The following is a 20848-nucleotide window of genomic DNA, read 5'->3' as shown; positions in this document are numbered from 1 at the left end:
GAGATCCAAAGCCTGGGATGGAGGAAAAGTAACGATCACAAGCCTGCTTAAAAAAATAAGTTCCTTTTTTGTATATGTGTGCATGTTATGTTTTAGACAACAGTGGTGTTGGATTTGCATATAAAGAATAAAGTAATTTGCAGATCATACTTTCAGTTACGTACATTGTGATTGTAAGTGTTTTTATATGTGTATGTAGATAAACACTAGAGAAAGAAACATACCTTTCTATAGATAAGGGAGCAACATGCAATTCTTGCCCTCATTCCAATACGTTGTGCCATCAAGTTAGTATGATGCATCAGTACAAGATTCAGAAATAGTGTAGCTATTAAACCTCCTGCATAATAGAATGCCTCGTCCCTTGTAATTGTTGATCCAGGAGTAAAATGCTTTAGCAGATAACCCAGGAGGACAGGTTTTGCTGTGCTGAGGACAATACCAAATAGTGCACACATTTTTAATTGTATTCTAATTTTAAATATTCTTCCAATATAAATGTGTCAACAGATTGTTGTGATCCTTTAACATGGAAACAGTTTTAATGTTACCAGTGAAAGTAGTATGCAGAAACAACTTCTGCTTGGTTCAATGCCTTTCATGACTGATTCATTGGGAACAAAGGAGCAAAACTGTAAACAGTGCAGACTAGACTGGAAATCAGTTTAAATTAAGTGCTCCTTTATTATAGTTAATAGAAATGTACACTGATGAGCCAAAACATTATGACCACTGCCCACCAAAATGATGGATGCTGCCTGGTGGTATTGCAGGAACATGATGTGACAACAAAAGTATGTAAATGGGCCAGACACGGTCGGGGGAACACCCTAGTGAAGATATGGGCTGCAAATGGGGAAATCCATTAAAATAAATGACTTTGACAAAAGGCAGATTATTATTAAGCAGAGCCTGTGAGTAAATATCTCAAAAATGACGAAGCTTGTCTTATTTTCACACGCTACAGTAGCAATACATGGAAACTACCACTAGGCACTAAATGGTTGGATGTCCATGACTCGTCACAGAACACGGGGTTTGGAGGCTCGTCTGCTCTGTAAAGAAAGATAGATGGTGCTCAGTGGCATCTGTACCATCACACATTGCTGAGCATGTAGCTATGCAGCAGACCACCACAGTGCATTCCCAAAGACATCGTCAATTTCGATTGCAGAGGGCATGAAACTATCAATTTTTGGCTGTTGATCAATGGAAACATATCGGCTATTCAGGTGAATCACATTTTTGCTACACTACATTAACTGTCATCTCCAGTCATTAAGGTGAATGGCAGCTAGAAATGTGCAGTGCACCATCAGCACACACTGGTGGGAACAGTATTACGCAATGGGAGACGCTCTCCTGTGTGTGTGTGGGACCTGTGGTAGTAATCATTCCTGCGTCCCTTCATGGTTTGAGGAGCATTGTAGTGATTCACACTGATTTCTCAGTGACCAAATTTGCCTGATGTAAATCCTACGGGACCCATCTGGATCAGTATCGGACACTTCGTAAGCAAACCAGTGGCTCATTATTCATGTGAATTACCTGGCCTGTGTGTAGACATCTAATGCCATATGCCTCCACAAAGTGACAAACTGTTGGATCCATGACATGCAGAATCAGTGGTGTATTTCCTTCCAAAGATGGACAAACAAGCTATTAAGCATGTGGTCATAATGTTTTGGCTCATCAGTGTCAGAGGCCAATCGAATAAAAAGTCAGTAGTCAAGTAGATGTCTTGCTAGAACAATACTGCTTGAAAGTCACACAACTTTCTCAAAGAGTTATAACAGTATAAAAGATACAAATAAATAATCTGAAGTTGTTTCATGCAGTCTGATAGCAAAATACTATTTTTTCTTTTCCATAAATATCTGAAGAGTAGTTGTAAACAGGAACCTTACTGTTGATTTTGTGTCACACTGTACTAATGATATAAACCTAGGTCCCCTTGTGTGGCCTCACTGTACATCTACAAACTGAATACATTTGTTCACAGCACCCTGATTTGTTTGCAGCAAATTAATTTCAATATATAACACTAACAACCCAAATCAATTTATGTTGGCTACCCATCGTTTGAACCTTCATGTTCAAATTCCACAGTGGATGAGTATGAAAATTTAAAACAAAGGAAAAGGAAAAGATCTGCTCAGTATTAATTTAGAATCTATGAAAAAACTGACATGACAAGCCGGTGCAGAAATGCTACTCTTCAATAGAAGATTTCATGATGGATGATCTGAGAATGTGAGCAGCAGAGAATAAACATTGAAGATCATAAATTATCCATCAATTATGTGTCCAGCATGGAGTATTGTAATAATGATACTGTACTTTAAGAAAAACTGAAATCAATTTTTGTATTTTGACAAGTCTCTTTTGTATTAAGTCAATGATACTGTATTTTATGAGACATCAAACTTCTATTCTATTCTGTTCTATCCTCACACAAACACACACAAATGCAAATAAAAATCCCAAAAGTGATAACATTATAGAGAATACAGAAAACAAAATCAAAGCAGCTTGTAATCATATCTAAAAATACACAAATCAAGCACAAGACAACCATAATAGATAAATCAATATAGGTGACACTGAATAGTTTTGTAATATGATGAAAACATAAATTTGTGAACAACTGCTGTAATTATTTTTTATCCCTCTTGTGGTCCAAATTATCATTCAGAAAAGAACTTAAGCTAAAAACATCTGACAAAGGAATACTTCATGACAGTTACATTTTTATACATCTGTGTAGATGTTGTTTTGCTCTGTGGGATACAACTGGTAAGGAAATGACTAACAGTGTCAGTACAATCTAAATGAAAGTTGTGGCTTTGGTTTCAGCATCATAGAGGTGAAACTGGATTAATATTGATCATTTAAACACTATCTTGACACAAATGGAAGGAGACTGCCTACATTACTAAGGAACTAGTTGTCATGTTGCATCAGTGCACGATTTCACTACAGACATGTTCTTGTACTCTGCCAGAAAATGTGTGAGAAGTCAGAAAAAGAGAAATGAAATCAATTCTAAAAATTTCTGTAGGCAACTAACCATTTAAGTTTATTTACTGATGGTTGTCAACAAAAAAGACTGAATCCTTACATGTCTGAATTTGTTCTTTTAACTACTAAACACATATCTGCATTTCATTCTATGAGATTAAATGGGAGGAGGTTGCCTGGTTTTGTCTGCTTGTGAAGTGCAAGATTACACTTTCAGAAACCGCTTGTCCACTGTCTCTGGGAAGAAACTTCGTGAAATCCGTCACAATTAGGGTATAATCTAGGTCTTTGCAACCTTATGTGCAAAGACAAATAATTCCTTACTAATTACTAATGCAAGCAATCCTTTCTTTTAATGTTGTTGTCATAAATGAGAAATATGAGGTTGAACTAAATATAAAAGGGATTTTTGTTCCTGAGCATCAACAGTTAGTAGGACCAGAGTTGCACTTCTAGTATTGTTGAGTGGGGACATTAGGAGTGCTTCATCAGTAATGCTCATGATCTCGAAGCAGCAGGTGCACCCCTCCACTGTGCAAAACATAATTATAAAAATTTTTCTCTTGGAGGAGTTCAAATGAGGAAATTTTTCAGAGATTGATTGCACAGTTTGGTGATCAGACATTGCCAAATATGTGTGTGTTTGCCTGGCATAAAGAGTTCAAGGAAGGACAAGAAAATGTGGAAAATCAGCAACATGATTGCTGTCCTTTGACTAGCATTACAGATGAAACATTCATGGAGTTTGAGACATTCTTGTAACAGATCAACAGGCGAGAGTATCAAAAATTGCAGAACATGTTGGTATAAGTTGTGGGAACTGTCAAGTGATCATCACAATTGACCCACAGTTCCATAAAGTGTGTTTCAGATGGATCCCTTGTCTTTTGACCAAAAATCAGAAACTGAGATGTTTGGAGATCTGTCAGTGGCTTACAGCAACATTTGCAAAAGAAGGTGATGCGTTTTTGAGTTGGACTGTCACCTGCCACAAAATGTGGGTGCATCACTGCACTCCCAAGCCAAAACAAGCCAGTATGGAGTGGCAGAAGAAAGGGGAGACAGCTCCAGTGAAAGCCGAGACTCGAATGTCAGCTGGAAAAGTTTCTTTCAACCATTTTTTTCTACTATTGAGGTATTTTGCTCACTGACTTTTTGCATGAGCAACACGCAATGAATGCTGCATACTACTGCAAGTTGCTGAAGAAGGTGAGGGATGCATATGACTGCAAAAGATGAGACCAACTGATTCAATAGGTCACTCTCCTCTATTTATAATACCTGGCCCCATAGTGAAGCCCTTAATGATCTCCAAACTACAGGAATAGCACTGGATTAAGGTTGATCATACTGCTTACAGCCCAGACCTATAGCCCTGTATTAAAGAAGCTCTACGATGGCACTAGTTTGAAGATGACAAGGGCACGGAAGAATTCATGTGCAACTGGCTTCTGATACAACCAGCTTCATTCTATGATGCTGCAATAACAAACCTTTCTTCTATCTGGGAAAAATGTATTTTTAAAGTGGAAAACTATTTGGAAAAATAAATTGTAACTGCCTTTTGCTCTTTGATAAATAATTTTTTAAATAAAATCCCGTTTATATTTCATTTACATTTGCATTGTAGTAAAGACGCAGAAAATTTGTGGAAAAGATGTATGTCTTGTCAGTAAATGCTCTCACAACTTCCTCCCATTCTAAGTTTACAAGTTCTTATAGACAAACTGTGAGAATACCAGGATTTGTTTAGACAAAAACACAGTGCCTCATTCACACAGAAAATTAAAAACTAATTTACCTGACTACAAATGTATTGAATGCCAGTATTACTCCTTGATACATATACTGGCCAACAAAGGTGTGATAAAGTGCCTTCAAAAGGCTTGGCTCCTTTTTCTCCTTTTTATTAGCTGAAGCTAATTCCTTCCTCCAGTTTCTGAAACAAATGGTGTGACAGTTATTATTCAAATGATGTTTATAAACATCATTATCAAAAATTAAATTTTTGAATGGAATTTCTGAAAATGAGCTTTTATCCATACCATTTATAATTTATCTCATTACCCTGCTAATAAACGTAATATAGATAGAAGGAACAGATTAAAATAAAGCTAAATGTAAACAATATTCTATTTTCATCTGATCATTGTCAGCAATTATTTTTATTATTACTTTTATAGCCATTACTGAAGTTGTTCCCTCAGTATTATTGACAGAAATCTATACGCAGATCAGACTGCAGTTATAAGAGTCAAAGGAAATGAAAGGTAAGTAATAGATAAGAAGGGAGTGACACAAAGTTGTAGCCAATGCCTAATGTAGAGGAAACCAAGGGCAAATCTGGAAATGATATTAAAGGTAAGCAACAAGAAATGGAACTCTGAGCTTTGATGATGACGCTGTAGTTCTGTTATAGACAGCAAAAGGACTTGGTAGAGCAGTTGAAAGGAGTAGACAATGCACTGTAAAGAGATTATCAGATGAAAATCAACAAAAGTAAAACATCTGTAGTGGACTGTAGTCAGATTAAATCAGAAGGGATTTTGAATAGGAAATTAAACACTAAAATTAGTGGATGATTTTTTTTTTAATTCAGGCAGAAAAACAAGTCCTAAAGGCCTATGTAGAGATGATATAAAATGCAGACTGGTAAAAGTGAGGAAAAAATTTCTTAAAAAGAGAAATTTGGTAATATAGTGTACAAATTTAAACGTTTCGAAGTCCTTCCAGAAGATAATTATTTGGAGTGTAGTCTCATGTGGCAGTAAAATGTGAATGATAAACAATTCATACAAGAGGTGAATAGAAGCCTTTGAAGGTTACAGAAGAATGCTGTAGATTAGGTAAGTAGGTTGGATAAGTAATGAACAGATAATTAATCGAATTGGGGGAAAAGAAATTTATGGCACAACTTGAATATATGAAGGGATTGGTTCACAGAACGCATCCTGAGACATCAAGCAATTGCCAGTATGATAATGGAAAGGAGAGTGGGTACTGTTAATTGCAGATAGAGACTGTAAGCAGGTTCAAATGGATGCAGGGTGCAGTAGTTTACCAAGATGACAAGACTTACACAGGATAGACTAGAGTTGAGTGGTGCATCAAAGAAGCTATCAAACTGAAGACTGTAGCAACAACCACATCACTGAATGTCAATAACATCTTTTCCTGTAGTTAGGATGTTGGGAATGTAAGTCTAAAATCAACAATATGTATGTGAGTTAATGACCAAAATAGATGAAAGTGGCCTATTCACAGAAACTGAATGTCTGGAATAAAGTAAAATTTTATAAACTATGTACAGTATTTTCCAGGATAATTTTTCTGGTATCAACACCACAGGATGCATTAGCTACTAGGATTCTCTGAAAAATCTGTCTTTGAAAACGAAAATGAATGAAGCTACAAATAAAATATTGGAGTAGTGACTGCAAATGTATTTGAAAAATATCAGAATTACCTCTTGCATTATTTCTGTTCATAATCACTGTTCAGATTTAAGCATTTGTAACAAATGTTAACAAGTTGACAAATTACTTCCGCATTAAACTTTGCTGCCAGAGAGTCATTCATTCATTCACTGTGTTCCATAGATCCCATCAAGCGGGAAAACCTTCATGGATGTGTAATGAGTCAAAATGTACAGTAACATGAGACAAAAACCACACAGAATATTGGTCGGAAAACTGTATATTAACAATACACTACCACTCCACTACTTCATGCTGTTGTTGTTGTTGTGGTCTTCAGTCCTGAGACTGGTTTGATGCAGCTCTCCATGCTACTCTATCCTGTGCAAGCTTTTTCATCTCCCAGTACCTACTGCAACCTACATCCTTCTGAATCTGCTTAGTGTATTCATCTCTTGGTCTCCCTCTACGATTTTTACCCTCCACGCTGCCCTCCAATACCAAATTGGTGATCCCTTGATGCCTCATAACATGTCCTACCAACCGATCCCTTCTTCTGGTCAAGTTGTGCCACAAACTTCTCTTCTCCCCAATCCTACTCAATACTTCCTCATTAGTTATGTGATCTACCCATCTAATCTTCAGCATTCTTCTGTAGCACCACATTTCGAAAGCTTCTATTCTCTTCTTGTCCAAACTATTTATCGCCCATGTTTCACTTCCATACATGGCTACACTCCATACGAATACTTTCAGAAATGACTTCCTGACACTTAAATCAATACTGGATGTTAACAAATTTCTCTTCTTCAGAAACGCTTTCCTTGCCATTGCCAGCCTACATTTTATATCCTCTCTACTTCGACCATCATCAGTTATTTTGCTCCCCAAATAGCAAAACTCCTTTACTACTTTAAGTGCCTCATTTCCTAATCTAATTCCCTCAGCATCACCCGACTTAATTAGGCTACATTCCATTATCCTTGTTTTGCTTTTGTTGATGTTCATCTTATATCCTCCTTTCAAGACACTGTCCATTCCATTCAACTGCTCTTCCAAGTCCTTTGCTGTCTCTGACAGAATTACAATGTCATCGGCGAACCTCAAAGTTTTTATTTCTTCTCCATGGATTTTAATGCCTACTCCGAATGTTTCTTTTGTTTCCTTCATTGCTTGCTCAATATACAGATTGAATAACATCGGGGAGAGGCTACAACCCTGTCTCACTCCCTTCTCAACCACTGCTTCCCTTTCATGTCCCTCAACTCTTATAACTGCCATCTGGTTTCTGTACAAATTGTAAATAGCCTTTCGCTCCCTGTATTTTACCCCTGCCACCTTTAGCATTTGAAAGAGAGTATTCCAGTCAACATTGTCAAAAGCTTTCTCTAAGTCTACAAATGCTAGAAACGTAGGTTTGCCTTTCCTTAATCTTTCTTCTAAGATAAGTCGTAAGGTCAGTATTGCCTCACGTGTTCCAGTGTTTCTACGGAATCCAAACTGATCTTCCCCGAGGTTGGCTTCTACTAGTTTTTCCATTCGTCTGTAAAGAATTCGTGTTAGTATTTTGCAGCTGTGACTTATTAAGCTGATAGTTCGGTAATTTTCACATCTGTCAACACCTGCTTTCTTTGGGATTGGAATTATTATATTCTTCTTGAAGTCTGAGGGTATTTCGCCTGTCTCATACATCTTCCTCACCAGATGGTAGAGTTTTGTCAGGACTGGCTCTCCCACGGCCGTCAGTAGTTCCAATGGAATATTGTCTACTCCGGGGGCTTTGTTTCGACTCAGGTCTTTCAGTGCTCATGCTATTCATACTTATATCATCTAAATTTCTGATGTTTCCTTGGTTTTATTATTTAGCTACTGTTTATCTGCTATTACTGCAATGTCTTAATATTTACTTCACTACAATAGTCTTTTTCAAAGAAAATATTTTTATATTTGTAGATACTGTGTCCAGTTTATAATTGATTATTACCTTGTGATGAAGCAAGCTGGGATAATTTTTCTTACCCTCTTGTTTTGACATCTGCCTACTTAAATACATTTTTTTTTTACTTTTAACTAATTAACACTAATATACGTGAGTATAATCTGCATTTCCATAAAAGAGAAAGATTGGCTCTCAGTTTTAAAGAATATAATATAATACCAGATCTAATTTTATGCTGTTTTATGTACGTAATTGATTTTCTAATTTATTTTGACTATTACTAGTTAGTATATTTCATTACAGGGTGAAATCCGTAATTGTTTCGTAACTACGTATAAACAAATATCAGTTCTGTAGTAATTGTAAACATTTGGAAGACAAAATGCTAGTAATCTTAAAGTATGTATTTGGATTTATTCGATTACAAAATAATTAACAGTTTTGTCCAAAGTATTGTTTGCATATTTATATTTGTTAATTTCATGATTTAAACAAATAATTCGGCTTAACCCTTGTAGTAGAAGAAACTGTTTAAAAGAACCAATTTTACAATATATTCAGTTAATCGACTGAGTTAAGTTTTAATTGTAATTTTTGTAAATTTAACTTTAAACAATGTGTAGTTTCAGTACCTATTATTGTGGTGATATATAAGGGCCTGCTTTTTGGTCCCGAGCCAGTCAGTCCACGCCCGAATTTCAGAAAAGGAACTCGGGTTGCTTAGAACAATAACAATGTATCAACTTAACAGTGAAATAAGTGTTACATCAATAGACCGTATGAAAACAATGACATTGTCTATTTTCATGCGTAACTGTTTGTTCTTCAAGAACTGTGAACATTGTGGTTAGGTTTTTCTGCTCGTAGATGTTCAACAGTAAACTATAGTAGCAGTATATTTATTATTATTTATTTATTTATCTCTTGTTCCGGTGATCCATGTTGTGACAGTATCACAGGATATGGAACGTGTCAATTTTACAAGCTTTTGGCCAGAATTTATGGTAATATATAAAACAAAACAAAAACAGTAAACAGTAACTTAGGTCCCACTACAAAAAAAAATACATTTTAGAAATAGATGGAGATTACAAAACAAAAAACAGTAAACAGTAACTTAGGTCCCACTACAAAAATACATTTTAGAGAGAGATAAAGATTACAAAATAATAAGTGTTACAGAGAAATAAATATTGCAAAATATATGTTTACAATAAAAATATTCGGTATTACAAATACAAATTTGGGCATACATTTGCAATCTACAATACAAGAGATGTTAAACACTGTAGTACAGGAACTCTTCTAATGTATAAAATGATCCTTGCAATAGGAACTGCCTTAAGGTTTTTTTAAACAGGAGATCATCATCTACCAAACACAATTCTTGAAGGGAGGGCATGTGGAGGTTCACTTGCTAACTATTAACGAGGCTTACCGAAAGTTCAAACAATAGTGCACTGGCCATATAACTGTATTATTAGGAGGTTGTGAAAAGTGAAATCTGCGTCGGAATCCACCACCCATTTTTCAGCCAGTGTAGCAACACGGGTCAACACCGAGTACAACAAACGAAGAGATAAAAGCAGGTGGAACGGCTTCAACCTGTTACACAGTTTTATAACAAACACTGCTATCTAAATGTAATTAACAGAAATTTACATCCATAAAGCTAGATATTCAGATAAAAAATTTTTATTCGGTTCTCAATATTGGTTGAAGTACTACTTGATCAACTTTCCTGCTATGCTGTCAGAAGTTGCAACCCTCTGCCACTACAGGGCTCTGATTGTAGCATGCACATGGAAGTGTGTAACATGCCTATGTCAGTGTATGAGAAACAGCATGTCGTTACCGAGTTTCTAACCACACAAAACGTGCCTCCAATTGAAGTCCATAGACGAATGATAGCTGTGTATGACGATGATCATATCAAAATCAGTAATGTGTGACAATGGGTTGTTTGTGCTTTTAATGAAGGAAATGGTGGTGCTAGCGTCAATGCATGTGACAGAGCTCAGAGTGGACTGCTGCTTGTCTGACGAGTCTCACTGGAATCGGTTTGATAGACTCAGGAGAGAAAATTTTGTGAGAACACAGACACAACTCTCAATAAGTGTGGCATATAATGAGAGCTTGTAGAAGCCATCATTGCAGAACTGCAGCACATGGTGTGGAATTGTAAATATGATAGTGGCAGAACATCGTGTTTCGGTAGTTGACGTAGACAACTGCTTTCTGTTACGTGATCTGAAGATGGCCATTTTACTGGTTGAAACTAGAAATCGATGTATTCTTCCTTGCCATCTTGGCAAATAAAAAGTTATTGTGAAGAAGACTACAACACTAGATTTAACATACTTACCACAAATGTGAATTGTGTTGTAATTTTATTGCATTTACAGCACAACAATTGAGATTATGTTCGCTAATTCAGGTTATTCAGTTTGATGCTATTTTCGAGAGACGTACTTTGAAATTCATTTTTTGTGGTATTTTCCAGTGTGAGCAGTATTTAATTCTGTCATTCATTATGCAAAATTATTGTAAATGACATAAAGCGCATAAATAGATAATTATTTATATGAAAAACCATGGTCGTCGGGCAAAGGTTGTCTCTATGCAAGCTGTGATGATTAGTATAATTTACAGTAAGGTATTTACTTAATTCAAACTGAACAGCAACTAACATCCTTTAGTATGTACTGCTGTTAAAAAATTTTGGAGTGTGACAACACTAACAGGTAGCACCTGGATAGTCTCCCACCACTACATCAGAGAGACCACACACGCACCACGACTTCGTTAACACTCGCAACCGCGACCTCTAGCTTGCAACCCAAAACAGACCTAGGAGCTTAGGGTACTTAAGGTACATGGTTTCACCTGTGTACCGCTATTAATTATAATTATAAGATGCTACATTTGCCATCTGTTCTCTAGTCTATGTTACGGTTTTCCGTCAACTATTGTAATATTCACGGTGACGGAGTCACAAAAAAGTGCTTTTAGGGGCAAAGGCTTGTGGGTGATGCAAGAACTGATAATACTGTTCATTCACAACTGATTGGTGAAAATGAATAAATCAAACTAATTCGAGGCTATTTTGAACTGGCGAACCCATGGAGTAGGTGGTTTACCCTGTCGAGGGTAGACTAGAGGTCCTTGTGCCCAAACGAATGCAGGACTTCGTAATTATATTTGGTAGTTGTGGTGTGTGTACTATAAGACCTCCAGTACACACACACCATCAGATTATTTGACTTGTCGCTCTAACGAAGTAGGCGAGTGTCAGCAATATGTCTCGTGGTCTTATCGTGGCGTGTTTATCTTCTGCCGTTAGGTCAGACGATAGAAATGCCACTTGCATGATTAGAGTAGCAGATTGACGGTGACCAACTTTAAACAGAACTTCATTAATTTTCACACACATTTATTAAAATAATAACAAGCATAAAAATAACTTAACTTGGTTCTGGATGCTATTTACAATTGACAATCTGAAGTTCCTTTCGTCTTGGTACGTTAATCTTATTCTCACATATCTCTGATACTTGACAAAGTGTCTAGTCATTTATCTTCATGGCTATGTACAGGAATATGGTAATCTTATTAGGCACAGACTGAAACTTGAATGCAGACTAATGCAGACTGGTGCAGACCGACCAATCAGAGGTCTGTACACACGGTATAATACCTCGAGCGAGTATATAAGGTTCATGAAACAGAAGTATGAGATTGTCCCCACTGCAATGCTTCACACTTCCTCAAGAATTGCCCCAATCTCACCTCTCCCCCCTCCTGCAACACTTGTAACGAATCACACCCTACCTACTTCTCGAAGTGTAAAGCGAAACCACCTCCAGTCACCCCTGAGCTCACCATCCCTGTCCATCCTGTTGATGACCCCATCCACTCCAACAACTCGCTCCGCCCTCCACCTACTGCAGAGGACATCATCCGTTTCATCACCATTGTGCTCCAAAACATCCACCCCTTCCAGCGCTCCCACACCCTTTCCCAAATTGCCCTCGCTGCCCGTTCCATCTTCCATCTTACCACCTATGCCACATACTCCCACAACCAGGCCCACTTCACCTTCATCCCCCTCACCACCCTCGTCTAACTCTCCCCCTCCCATGGTACAACAACCCTACCGTATCCTGTACCACAACACTCGCTCCCTGCCCACCCACAAACTCCTTTCCTCCACACCTTCCATCAGCACCACGTGGATGCCTTCGTCCTAAATGAAACCTTCCTTCAACCCCGTATCTCCATCTCCACATCTCCTTACACCCTTCACCGCACCGATAACCCATACCCTCTGGTGCGTGGTGGAGTTGCTATAGGCCACCTCAAGCACCTCCCTGTCCAGCCCCAACCTCTCCTTAAGGGGCTCCGGAAAGGCTCATAATCATGAAAAGTTCAATTTTTACTTTTTTGCGTTTTCTGAATCTGCAGACTATTACCTTTTAATAGATATATAATTTATTCAATTCCGAAGACTACAACTATTTTTAAATTTTTTTTTAAATGTGTTCTACATGGGCGTGACCCACTGTGGTGCTGTTAAACTGCTGTCAAATGGTGTTATTATTAACGTCCGTGTTCATCACGTACATTTTAGTGATGTGAGATAAAGTATGTGTTGTGGCTAACCTGTGATGGTTCAATACATATCGCTGGTGTGATTGTCGATTGTTTCATGTTTATTTACTCTGTCGTTATCTCGAAAATATTCGTAATTAATTCTGTTTCTTGAGTCTCTGTTTTGTTGAAGTATAATAATGAGTAAAAGTAAAGTTATTAGAAATCCTCTGAAGGCTTTTAAGAAAAGGAGAAATGTTGGAAAGCCAAAGGTATGTGTTATTACTGTAAACAATAAAGACGATAACCAAGTGAGTGAACCTAACCTCTCAAGTACACCTGCCCATAGCAGTCAAAGTGGGAAAGAAAATACTTCACAGAAGAAGCTTGGTTCAATGAGTGATAACTATGAATGTTTTATGGGCGAATCGGATGTGAATGAAATATTTGATATGTCGGTTCTCAAAGGAATTTTTTCAAACTGTGTAAGATGTATTCATTGTAGTGAAGTTGGTCTGTAACTCTCCATAATAAAGCACGTAGGACTTGCTAGTGAAATACAACTGAAATGTGATAAGTGTTCATACATGACCACCTTTTGAAACAGTGTTGCAGTAACTGCAACTGAAGAAAATGGTAGCAAAATCTACGAACACAACATTAGATTTGTTTATTCCTTGCGTTCAGTTGGTAAGGGTGCTACTGCAGGTGCAATTTTCTGTGGCATCATGAATATTCCAAATCCCCCAACCAAGTTTATGACCTATAATAAATTAATAGGGTCTAAAGTAGAAGATGTCTGCATAGAATCTATGAAGAACGCTGTGGAAGAGGCAGTAATGGAAAATAATGGTAACAGAGATTTGACTGCAGCGTTTGATGGTACCTGGCATAAACGGGGACACACATCTCTTCATGGTGTAGTATCTGCCACCAGTATGTATACAGGGAAAGTTTTAGATGTAGCAGTAATATCAAAGTATTGTAGATGTCCACAAAAATATAAAGGTAAACATGAAAATAATTGCAAAGCTAACTATAGTGGCAGTAGTGGAGGAATGGAAGTGGCTGGTGTTGCCAGTATATTCCAGCGTTCTGAGGCGTGTGATAAAGTGTGATATGTTAATTACCTTGGTGACAGTGATTCTAAAAGTTTCAAACATGTTCAAGGACTGAAACCCTATGGTGATGATGTTGTAGTGCAGAAATTTGAGTGTATTGGACACGTACAGAAGCGAATGGGAACAAGACTTTGGCGACTGAAAGCTTCGTACAAAAAACAAAAACTCAGTGATGGTAAAGGGTTGGATGGGAAGGGAAGGTTAACTGACAGTGTAATTGACAAAATACAGAACTATTATGGAATGGCTATTAGGCAAAATACACAAAGTGTCGACGAAATGAAGAAGGCTGTTTGGGCTCTTTTTTTTCATACTTCAACCGATGAAAATCCCCAACATAGCTTGTGTCCAAAAGAAGAAGACAGTTGGTGTAAATATAACAAAGGATTGCTAACTGGTGAAGTGTACACTCATAAGCATAGTCTGCCTCATGCAATAATGGAGGTGATAAAACCTATTTTCAGAGACTTAGCAGCACCTGAGCTGTTGAAAAAGTGTATTCACGGAAAAACTCAAAACCCCAATGAAAGTGTAAATAGTGTTATATGGTCGAGAATCCCCAAGACTGTATTTGATGGAATAGAAACACTTCACTTTGGTGTGTATGATGCTGTTGCGACTTTCAATGATGGAAACATTGTAAGGTGCAAGGTATTTAGAAATATGGGAATGAAGATAGGTTCTAACATGGTACGAGCGATGCTTGCTTTAGACAAGGAATGCCTTCGGGCTGCAGACAGGGCTGTAAAGAGTCTAGAAATACAAGCAAGAGTAAACAGGAGGAGGAACAAGAGGAAGCTGGAGGAGGAGTTTGCAGAGGATGAAGATAATCCATCCTATGGACCTGGAATGCACTAAAAAGTTAATCCAATCTTTGTCGCTCGATTCCCAAAACTTTTATTTTCTCATACTAATTACATGTTTTCTAAGGATCTTCCAAACATATTTGTTTCAAACTTTCAGTAAATGTTACACAGTACCTTCTGCATAATTTAACACAGCCTTTTTCCAAAAAAACTGTATATTTTTGAATATATAAATAAAAAATTGCAAAAAAATGTTGTGAATTTTCATTACAATTGAAAAAAAATCATCTTTAATAACTGAACTAAAATTTTGTAAAATACCTGTGTTAAGTTATAGCCCATATTCCAATAAATAATCTGTAAAAAGTTCAACTTCCTACCTCAAATACTTTGTGAGGAAAGATGTAATTTATAAGCGTTATTTTAACATTGCAAGTATAGGGCGTTCCAGAGCCCCTTAACAATCCTGCTGAGCATCTCACCCTCAGCCTCTTCTTCCCCACCCTTACCATCACCTGGGCCACCATTTATGTCCACCCTCGCACCCCCATCCCGTACGATTTCCTGGCCCACATTGACCGCACCTTCTCCACCTACGGGATTGCCGCCGACCTCAATATGCACAGCCACGATCCTGCCGACCTCCAGTGGTGGCATCAGTTTCTCACCACCCTCCAGGGAGACCTGGTTCCCCTGCCTCAGCACACCCGACCCGAATCCAACACCACTCCCCATGTGGTCCTTGCCTCTCCCAACCTCCTTGGGTGCATCACCGCAGATGTCCTTGACCTCATTGGCAGTGACCATGCTCCTGTTCTCCTCACTATCTCTAATGGTCGCCATCCCCGCAACGCCCCTCGCCCTGACGTCCCTCCTAAACTTGTCCATGATTACTCCTGTGCCAACTGGGATGCCTACCGGGACTTCATTCACACCCAGGTTGACGGCCACGACCTTACCCTCCAATCTCCTGATGACATCACTCACAATGATGCCTTCCTGCACCAGACCTTGTCTGACGCTGTCACCACCCATATCCCCACCAAAGCCATCCACCCTCACCACCCCGCCCTGCCTCCGCAGGCCGTCCTTCTCCTTGAGAGTCCCACTGCCTCTACCGCTCTTTTCTCCGCACTCGTGACCGGGATACACTCACCCGCCACCAGCAATTACGACGACACACCCGCAACCTGTTTACCGCGAAGAAACGCCGTGCCTGGCGCCAGACATGTACACAACTCAACAGCACGCTCCCCATAAACGCTTCCAAGTATTGGTCTGCTTTCCACCACCTTACTGGGAACTGCCCCACCCTCCAGTACCCTCTCCTCCTTAATGACCATCCCTTTCCTGACAGCCTCAGTAAGGCCAACCACTTTGCCTCTCACCTCTCCAATGTTTTTTCCATCCCAGATGATCCCCACTTTGATTATTCCCTCTTCCCTGACGTCATGGACCGTACGAATACCTCTGTTCCTCCCCTTGCTCCTAGCTTCCAGTACTTGGACCACACACCACCATCTGAACTTAACACTCCCATCACTACACAGGACATCAGCATCACACTCTGCACTAAACGCAACACTGCTCCCAGCCACGACTGCATTACCTACGACCACTTCAAACACTGCCCTCCCTCCTTCCTTTCAGTCCTTGCCACTTGCCACCCTCTACAATGTCATCCTTGCCACTGGCTTCTATCCCGACCTGTGGAAAACTTCCCGTATCCTGATGTTCTCCAAACCAAACATGCCTCCATCTGATGCCTCTTCCTATCGTCCTATCTGTCTCACATCGGTGTTCAGCAAGCTCTTGGAATCCATCCTTTCCTGGCGCATCCATCACCACCTCTGCCAAAACCACCTCCTCTCCAACACCCAATGTCGCTTTCGACCTTCCTTCTCTGCTGATGACCAACTCCTCCGCCTCACTCATCTCCTCTCCCTCCAGCTTAACTCCCGTCGCTCCACCATTTTTGTCTCCCTGGACCTCGAAAAGGCCTACGACCATGTCTGGCATCCCGGTCTCCTGTTTAAACTCCAAACCTACGCCCTTCCTATCAACTACATCCATCTGATGGCCTCCTTCCTCTCCCACCACCCCTCCTATGTTACCATCCATATCGTCAATTCCCACACCTTCTACCCCTCTGCAGGTGTGCCCCAGGGCTCTGTCCTCTCCCCTCTCCTCTACCTCCTGTACATGGCAGATATGCCCCAATCCCCTCCCCCCTCCAGTACACCTCTTGCTATAAGCTGATGACACCGCATTCCTCGTCTCGCTCCTACCCTCCAACGGTCCCAACGTCTTCTCCAGAATCACCTTGACCTTTTTGCTGCATGGTGTAACCAGTAGCTCCTGAAAATCAAAGACCCAGGCAATCATCGTAGGTCGTACCACTCGCTCCTTCCGGCTCCTGGATTTCTCCCTTACTGTCTGTGCCCGTCCTGTCCGCCTCACCTATCTTGGCCTCACCATTGTCTGTCACCTCACCTGGATCCCTCATCTCCGCTCCATCCAATCCAAAGCCCCGACTCCTCAAACTCCTCTCTGGCCGAACATGGGGGTTGCACCCCTCTACCATCCTCCACACCTACAAATCCTTAATCTGTCCCATCCTCTGCTATGCCAGTCCCGCATCCTCTACACCTTCAACTGCCTTGATCCCCCTCACCCCCTGTTTGCTCCTCTCCTCTCCCATGCCCACCCCCTGCCACGTCTTCACTGTTGTGTCCCCCCTACCCTCCGTCTCTACACCCTTCATCTCCTTTCCCAAGGTGGCTTCCATCAACTCCCCCTCCCGGATGATGCCCTCTCTCCCTCCATTTATCCCTCCTATCAACTCTGATCCTCACTCCCCCTCCTTTCCTCTGTCCTTTTCCCGGGCTCACTCTCCCCCCCCCTTCCATCCTCTTTTTTCCCCACCTCCCCTCTCTCTGCCCCCTTCTCTCCCCTGAGTCCTTTTGCATTTCCCTCCTCTGCCTCCTCTCATTTCCTCTCGCATCTGCCCTGCCCCTCTCCCCCTTTATGAGTCCTCTCCCTCCTTGGTAACGCCCCCTTTTTCGTTTTTTCCTCCCTCCCTCCTTGTTCTTCCCCCTCCTCCAGGTCCCCCCCCCCCATCTGCCTTTGGCTCGGGAGTGTCATCTTTGTGCCGCCATTTTCGTGCAGTGTTTTACAGTGAGTGTTTTACAATAAGTGTTCCGTTTTGTGTTTTTTGGGAAGTGTTGCGAATGGCCATCATACTGTCGCTGGGTGTGCTTTTTATCTCTTGCGAACAGAAACCAGACTGTCGCCATGTTTTTTAATTGTGTGTGTACTATGTTACTTGTCTGATTCCTGTGTCTTTTATTAACATTGCCAACCCCTTTTGCTTTCTGTTTTAACTTTCCGCATTTTTCGGCCATTTTACACTTTAAGTCACCGTTTTTATCGCCTGTTTTTCTTGTTTCTTTTCTTCTTCCGTTTTTAAAAACAAAGTCTGTAGGCTGTAGAAGAAGTATGAGATCTGTAGGGAATTGCTACATTTATTTGGAGTGCGTAAATGAAATGAAATGATCGAATGGCATTGTTGGCCGGGAGGCCCCATTCGGGGAAGAAAACAAAACTTTGTTATATTTCTGTGTGTGGTATCATAATTTATGTTAAGTCCAGTATGGAGGTTGGGGATGAGAGAAGTAGTGGCGATGTATGAGGTGCATGATGTTATAAGAGACTGTAGCTCTTGTCTATCAGTTCGAAATATAGGGTGTCTACCTGCTACGAAGAAATTAAATTGTCTACAGAAAGGTGCAGGCATAGGGCGTGTTGGTGTGATTACATTCCAGCACCGTCTGTCCACCTGTGTCATATCGTAACCCTAAATGTTGCCGTGGCTCGCTGTGTGCAACGCCCTAGGCTACTTACTTAATGTCTCTTTATTTAAGGACTTGGTATCACTGAGCCCTTCGTTAGAAACAGCGCTAATTAGTTTCCTGTTTAAACTCGACTTATCTGTCGATTCTAAAAATTACTGCTTGATAAGTCTCGTATGAATATTCTGATAACCTACAGAGCTACAGAGTAAAACAGAAATAAAATAATGACAGCTATGAAGAGGAAGGCCATCCATTTCATTCCACCTGTTCTTAATTTATGTTGTTTCTGTTGAGTTACACAATTTTGCTTATACGTTTCGTATTTCATGTATCCACCAAATTACGAGATACTTCCTCTGCGTCTGCAAGCTTTGCTTTTGGACTGCTAGCCTGCTCAAGAAACTCATCGGCTGTGCAAATGTATTTCTTCCTGCTGCGAGGAAGATTGGAACTTCGCAACGTTGTAGATTAAGTCTGGCAACCCTGAGATAATTCCATTCAACTATGAAATACATGTTTTTAGACCAGGAATGTCATTCCACGCAGAATTGCGAATTATCTCTCATAGGTGTCACTAGACGTAAGTGGCAGTAGTAACTTCTGCAGGTCGGTGAAAACGACGTCGCGTTCCGAAGGTGTGGAGGCGTTAGATTCGTGTTCTACACTCGTAGGAGGCTAACATTTTCACTCTTTAACTGAGAGAGCCACAGCGGTTCGGCTTGATAAATGTGGAAAATAATTCGCGTTAAAATCATCATACATGACACGAGGATGCTATTATCCGACATCATTTCTTCGATGCCATCCCCTCGTACAGGGAACAGACGTTGGCGCTTCCTGCCTTCCCCATTCTATTACATACAAAAACGCCACAAACTTATGCACCAACCTCCTTTTCCCCGGTAAACTTTGGCCGCAATGGAAGATTACGTACTTTGCGCTCCTTACGTCATATGCTGCGAGAATACTGGCTATTACGTTGTTGTTACTGTGTAGTGTACACAATGTTCGTAGAAAATGTTTCGCGCTGAAGACCAAACTACAATATTAAGTATCACCTGGGCTGACGTCGGCTGGCGTCAGGCGGCCATAGGCTGGTGAAGCAGAAACTGTTCTGATCAGGACAGGCGGCCAAGAGCTTTTCACGGAAACGTTTCCGCAAGGTTCTGCTGTTACTGGTGAATTATAAAATGAAATACCTCATTTCTGAGCTTTCAACAGACTGATACTGTTAGCAGACCGACTAGTTGCGGTTTAGTAAATTACGGAAGAATCGCGTTCAGTAACTCAGCTTACCTTTTGCAGTGTGTGACGTTTACCATGGAGAGTAGCTTATGTGGAAGTAACACTTCCTGTATTGGCCGTTCTGCGAATTTATTTCAATGATTACAAAATGAAGTAATTCACTCCAGGGAGACATGAAGCCAGAATTCTCACCATGTGGCGCATCAGTGCTACTACAAAATGATGACCCAGCCAAACGTTCGGTTCTGTGATCTGGGGGCTTGATACGTAGGGTCAGATTTCGATCCCCACACCAGATGCAGGATTTTAATGGATACTAGTAGATCCTACTGACTGGGCTACGACGAAGGCGGAGGTGGCAACGTGTAGAAACTATGTCAACAGCAACATTTATTTCACCAGTATTTTTATTTCAGTTAAAGAACCAAACGACACGCAGGGTCACAGGGTATTTTTTATCTCTTATTTCAACTTGAGATGTTGAATGTATTGGTTCTGGTTTCCCGGGATTTGATTCCTGCGTGATCACAAAGTGCCATCAATACGTTGTTTGCTCAAGGTTCTACACTCACCTAATTCACGTAAGGCGCGTGTCAGGATTCGAATCCTGGTTCGGCACAACAATTTTCATAATGTCCTTTCAGACTTCAGCATGAGCACACCTAACTGTTAATGGAAATTCATTTTGATTTTTAACGTCTCTTCATTCACTGTCAGCAGCGATATATGATGGTTTTGACTTCCAGAGACTTGCACTCCCAGCTACTGCTGAAAAAGAATTCGATAGTTAACGTGTCCTCTTGTGTAGTCAACAACGATATGTTCGGGGTTCGATTCCCAGTCATCAGTATACTTA

At 40.2% G+C, this 20848-nt stretch overlaps 1 protein-coding gene across 4 annotated transcripts in view; it reads right to left on the bottom strand.

Annotated features, from left to right (window-relative positions):
• LOC124774888 (ATP-binding cassette sub-family C member 4-like) overlaps positions 1 to 20848 on the bottom strand; it is a 365241-nt gene that overhangs the window by 168385 nt on the left and 176008 nt on the right. For 3 of the 4 annotated variants that reach the window (XM_047249542.1, XM_047249543.1, XM_047249544.1), the window contains exons 3-4: positions 4823 to 4960; positions 225 to 429 (exon numbers count right to left, since the gene is read on the bottom strand). In XM_047249542.1, the coding sequence (XP_047105498.1) occupies positions 225 to 429; positions 4823 to 4960 (343 nt within the window). Of the gene's footprint in view, positions 1 to 224; positions 430 to 4822; positions 4961 to 20848 lie in introns of those variants that run through there. The other variant, XM_047249545.1, reaches the window with a different exon arrangement.

Source organism: Schistocerca piceifrons, chromosome 2, assembly GCF_021461385.2.
Source record: "Schistocerca piceifrons isolate TAMUIC-IGC-003096 chromosome 2, iqSchPice1.1, whole genome shotgun sequence".
NCBI classification, from domain to species: Eukaryota; Metazoa; Arthropoda; class Insecta; order Orthoptera; family Acrididae; genus Schistocerca; species Schistocerca piceifrons.
Note: the sequence above shows the minus strand (reverse complement) of the source record. Positions and strands in the feature narration are given on the sequence as shown.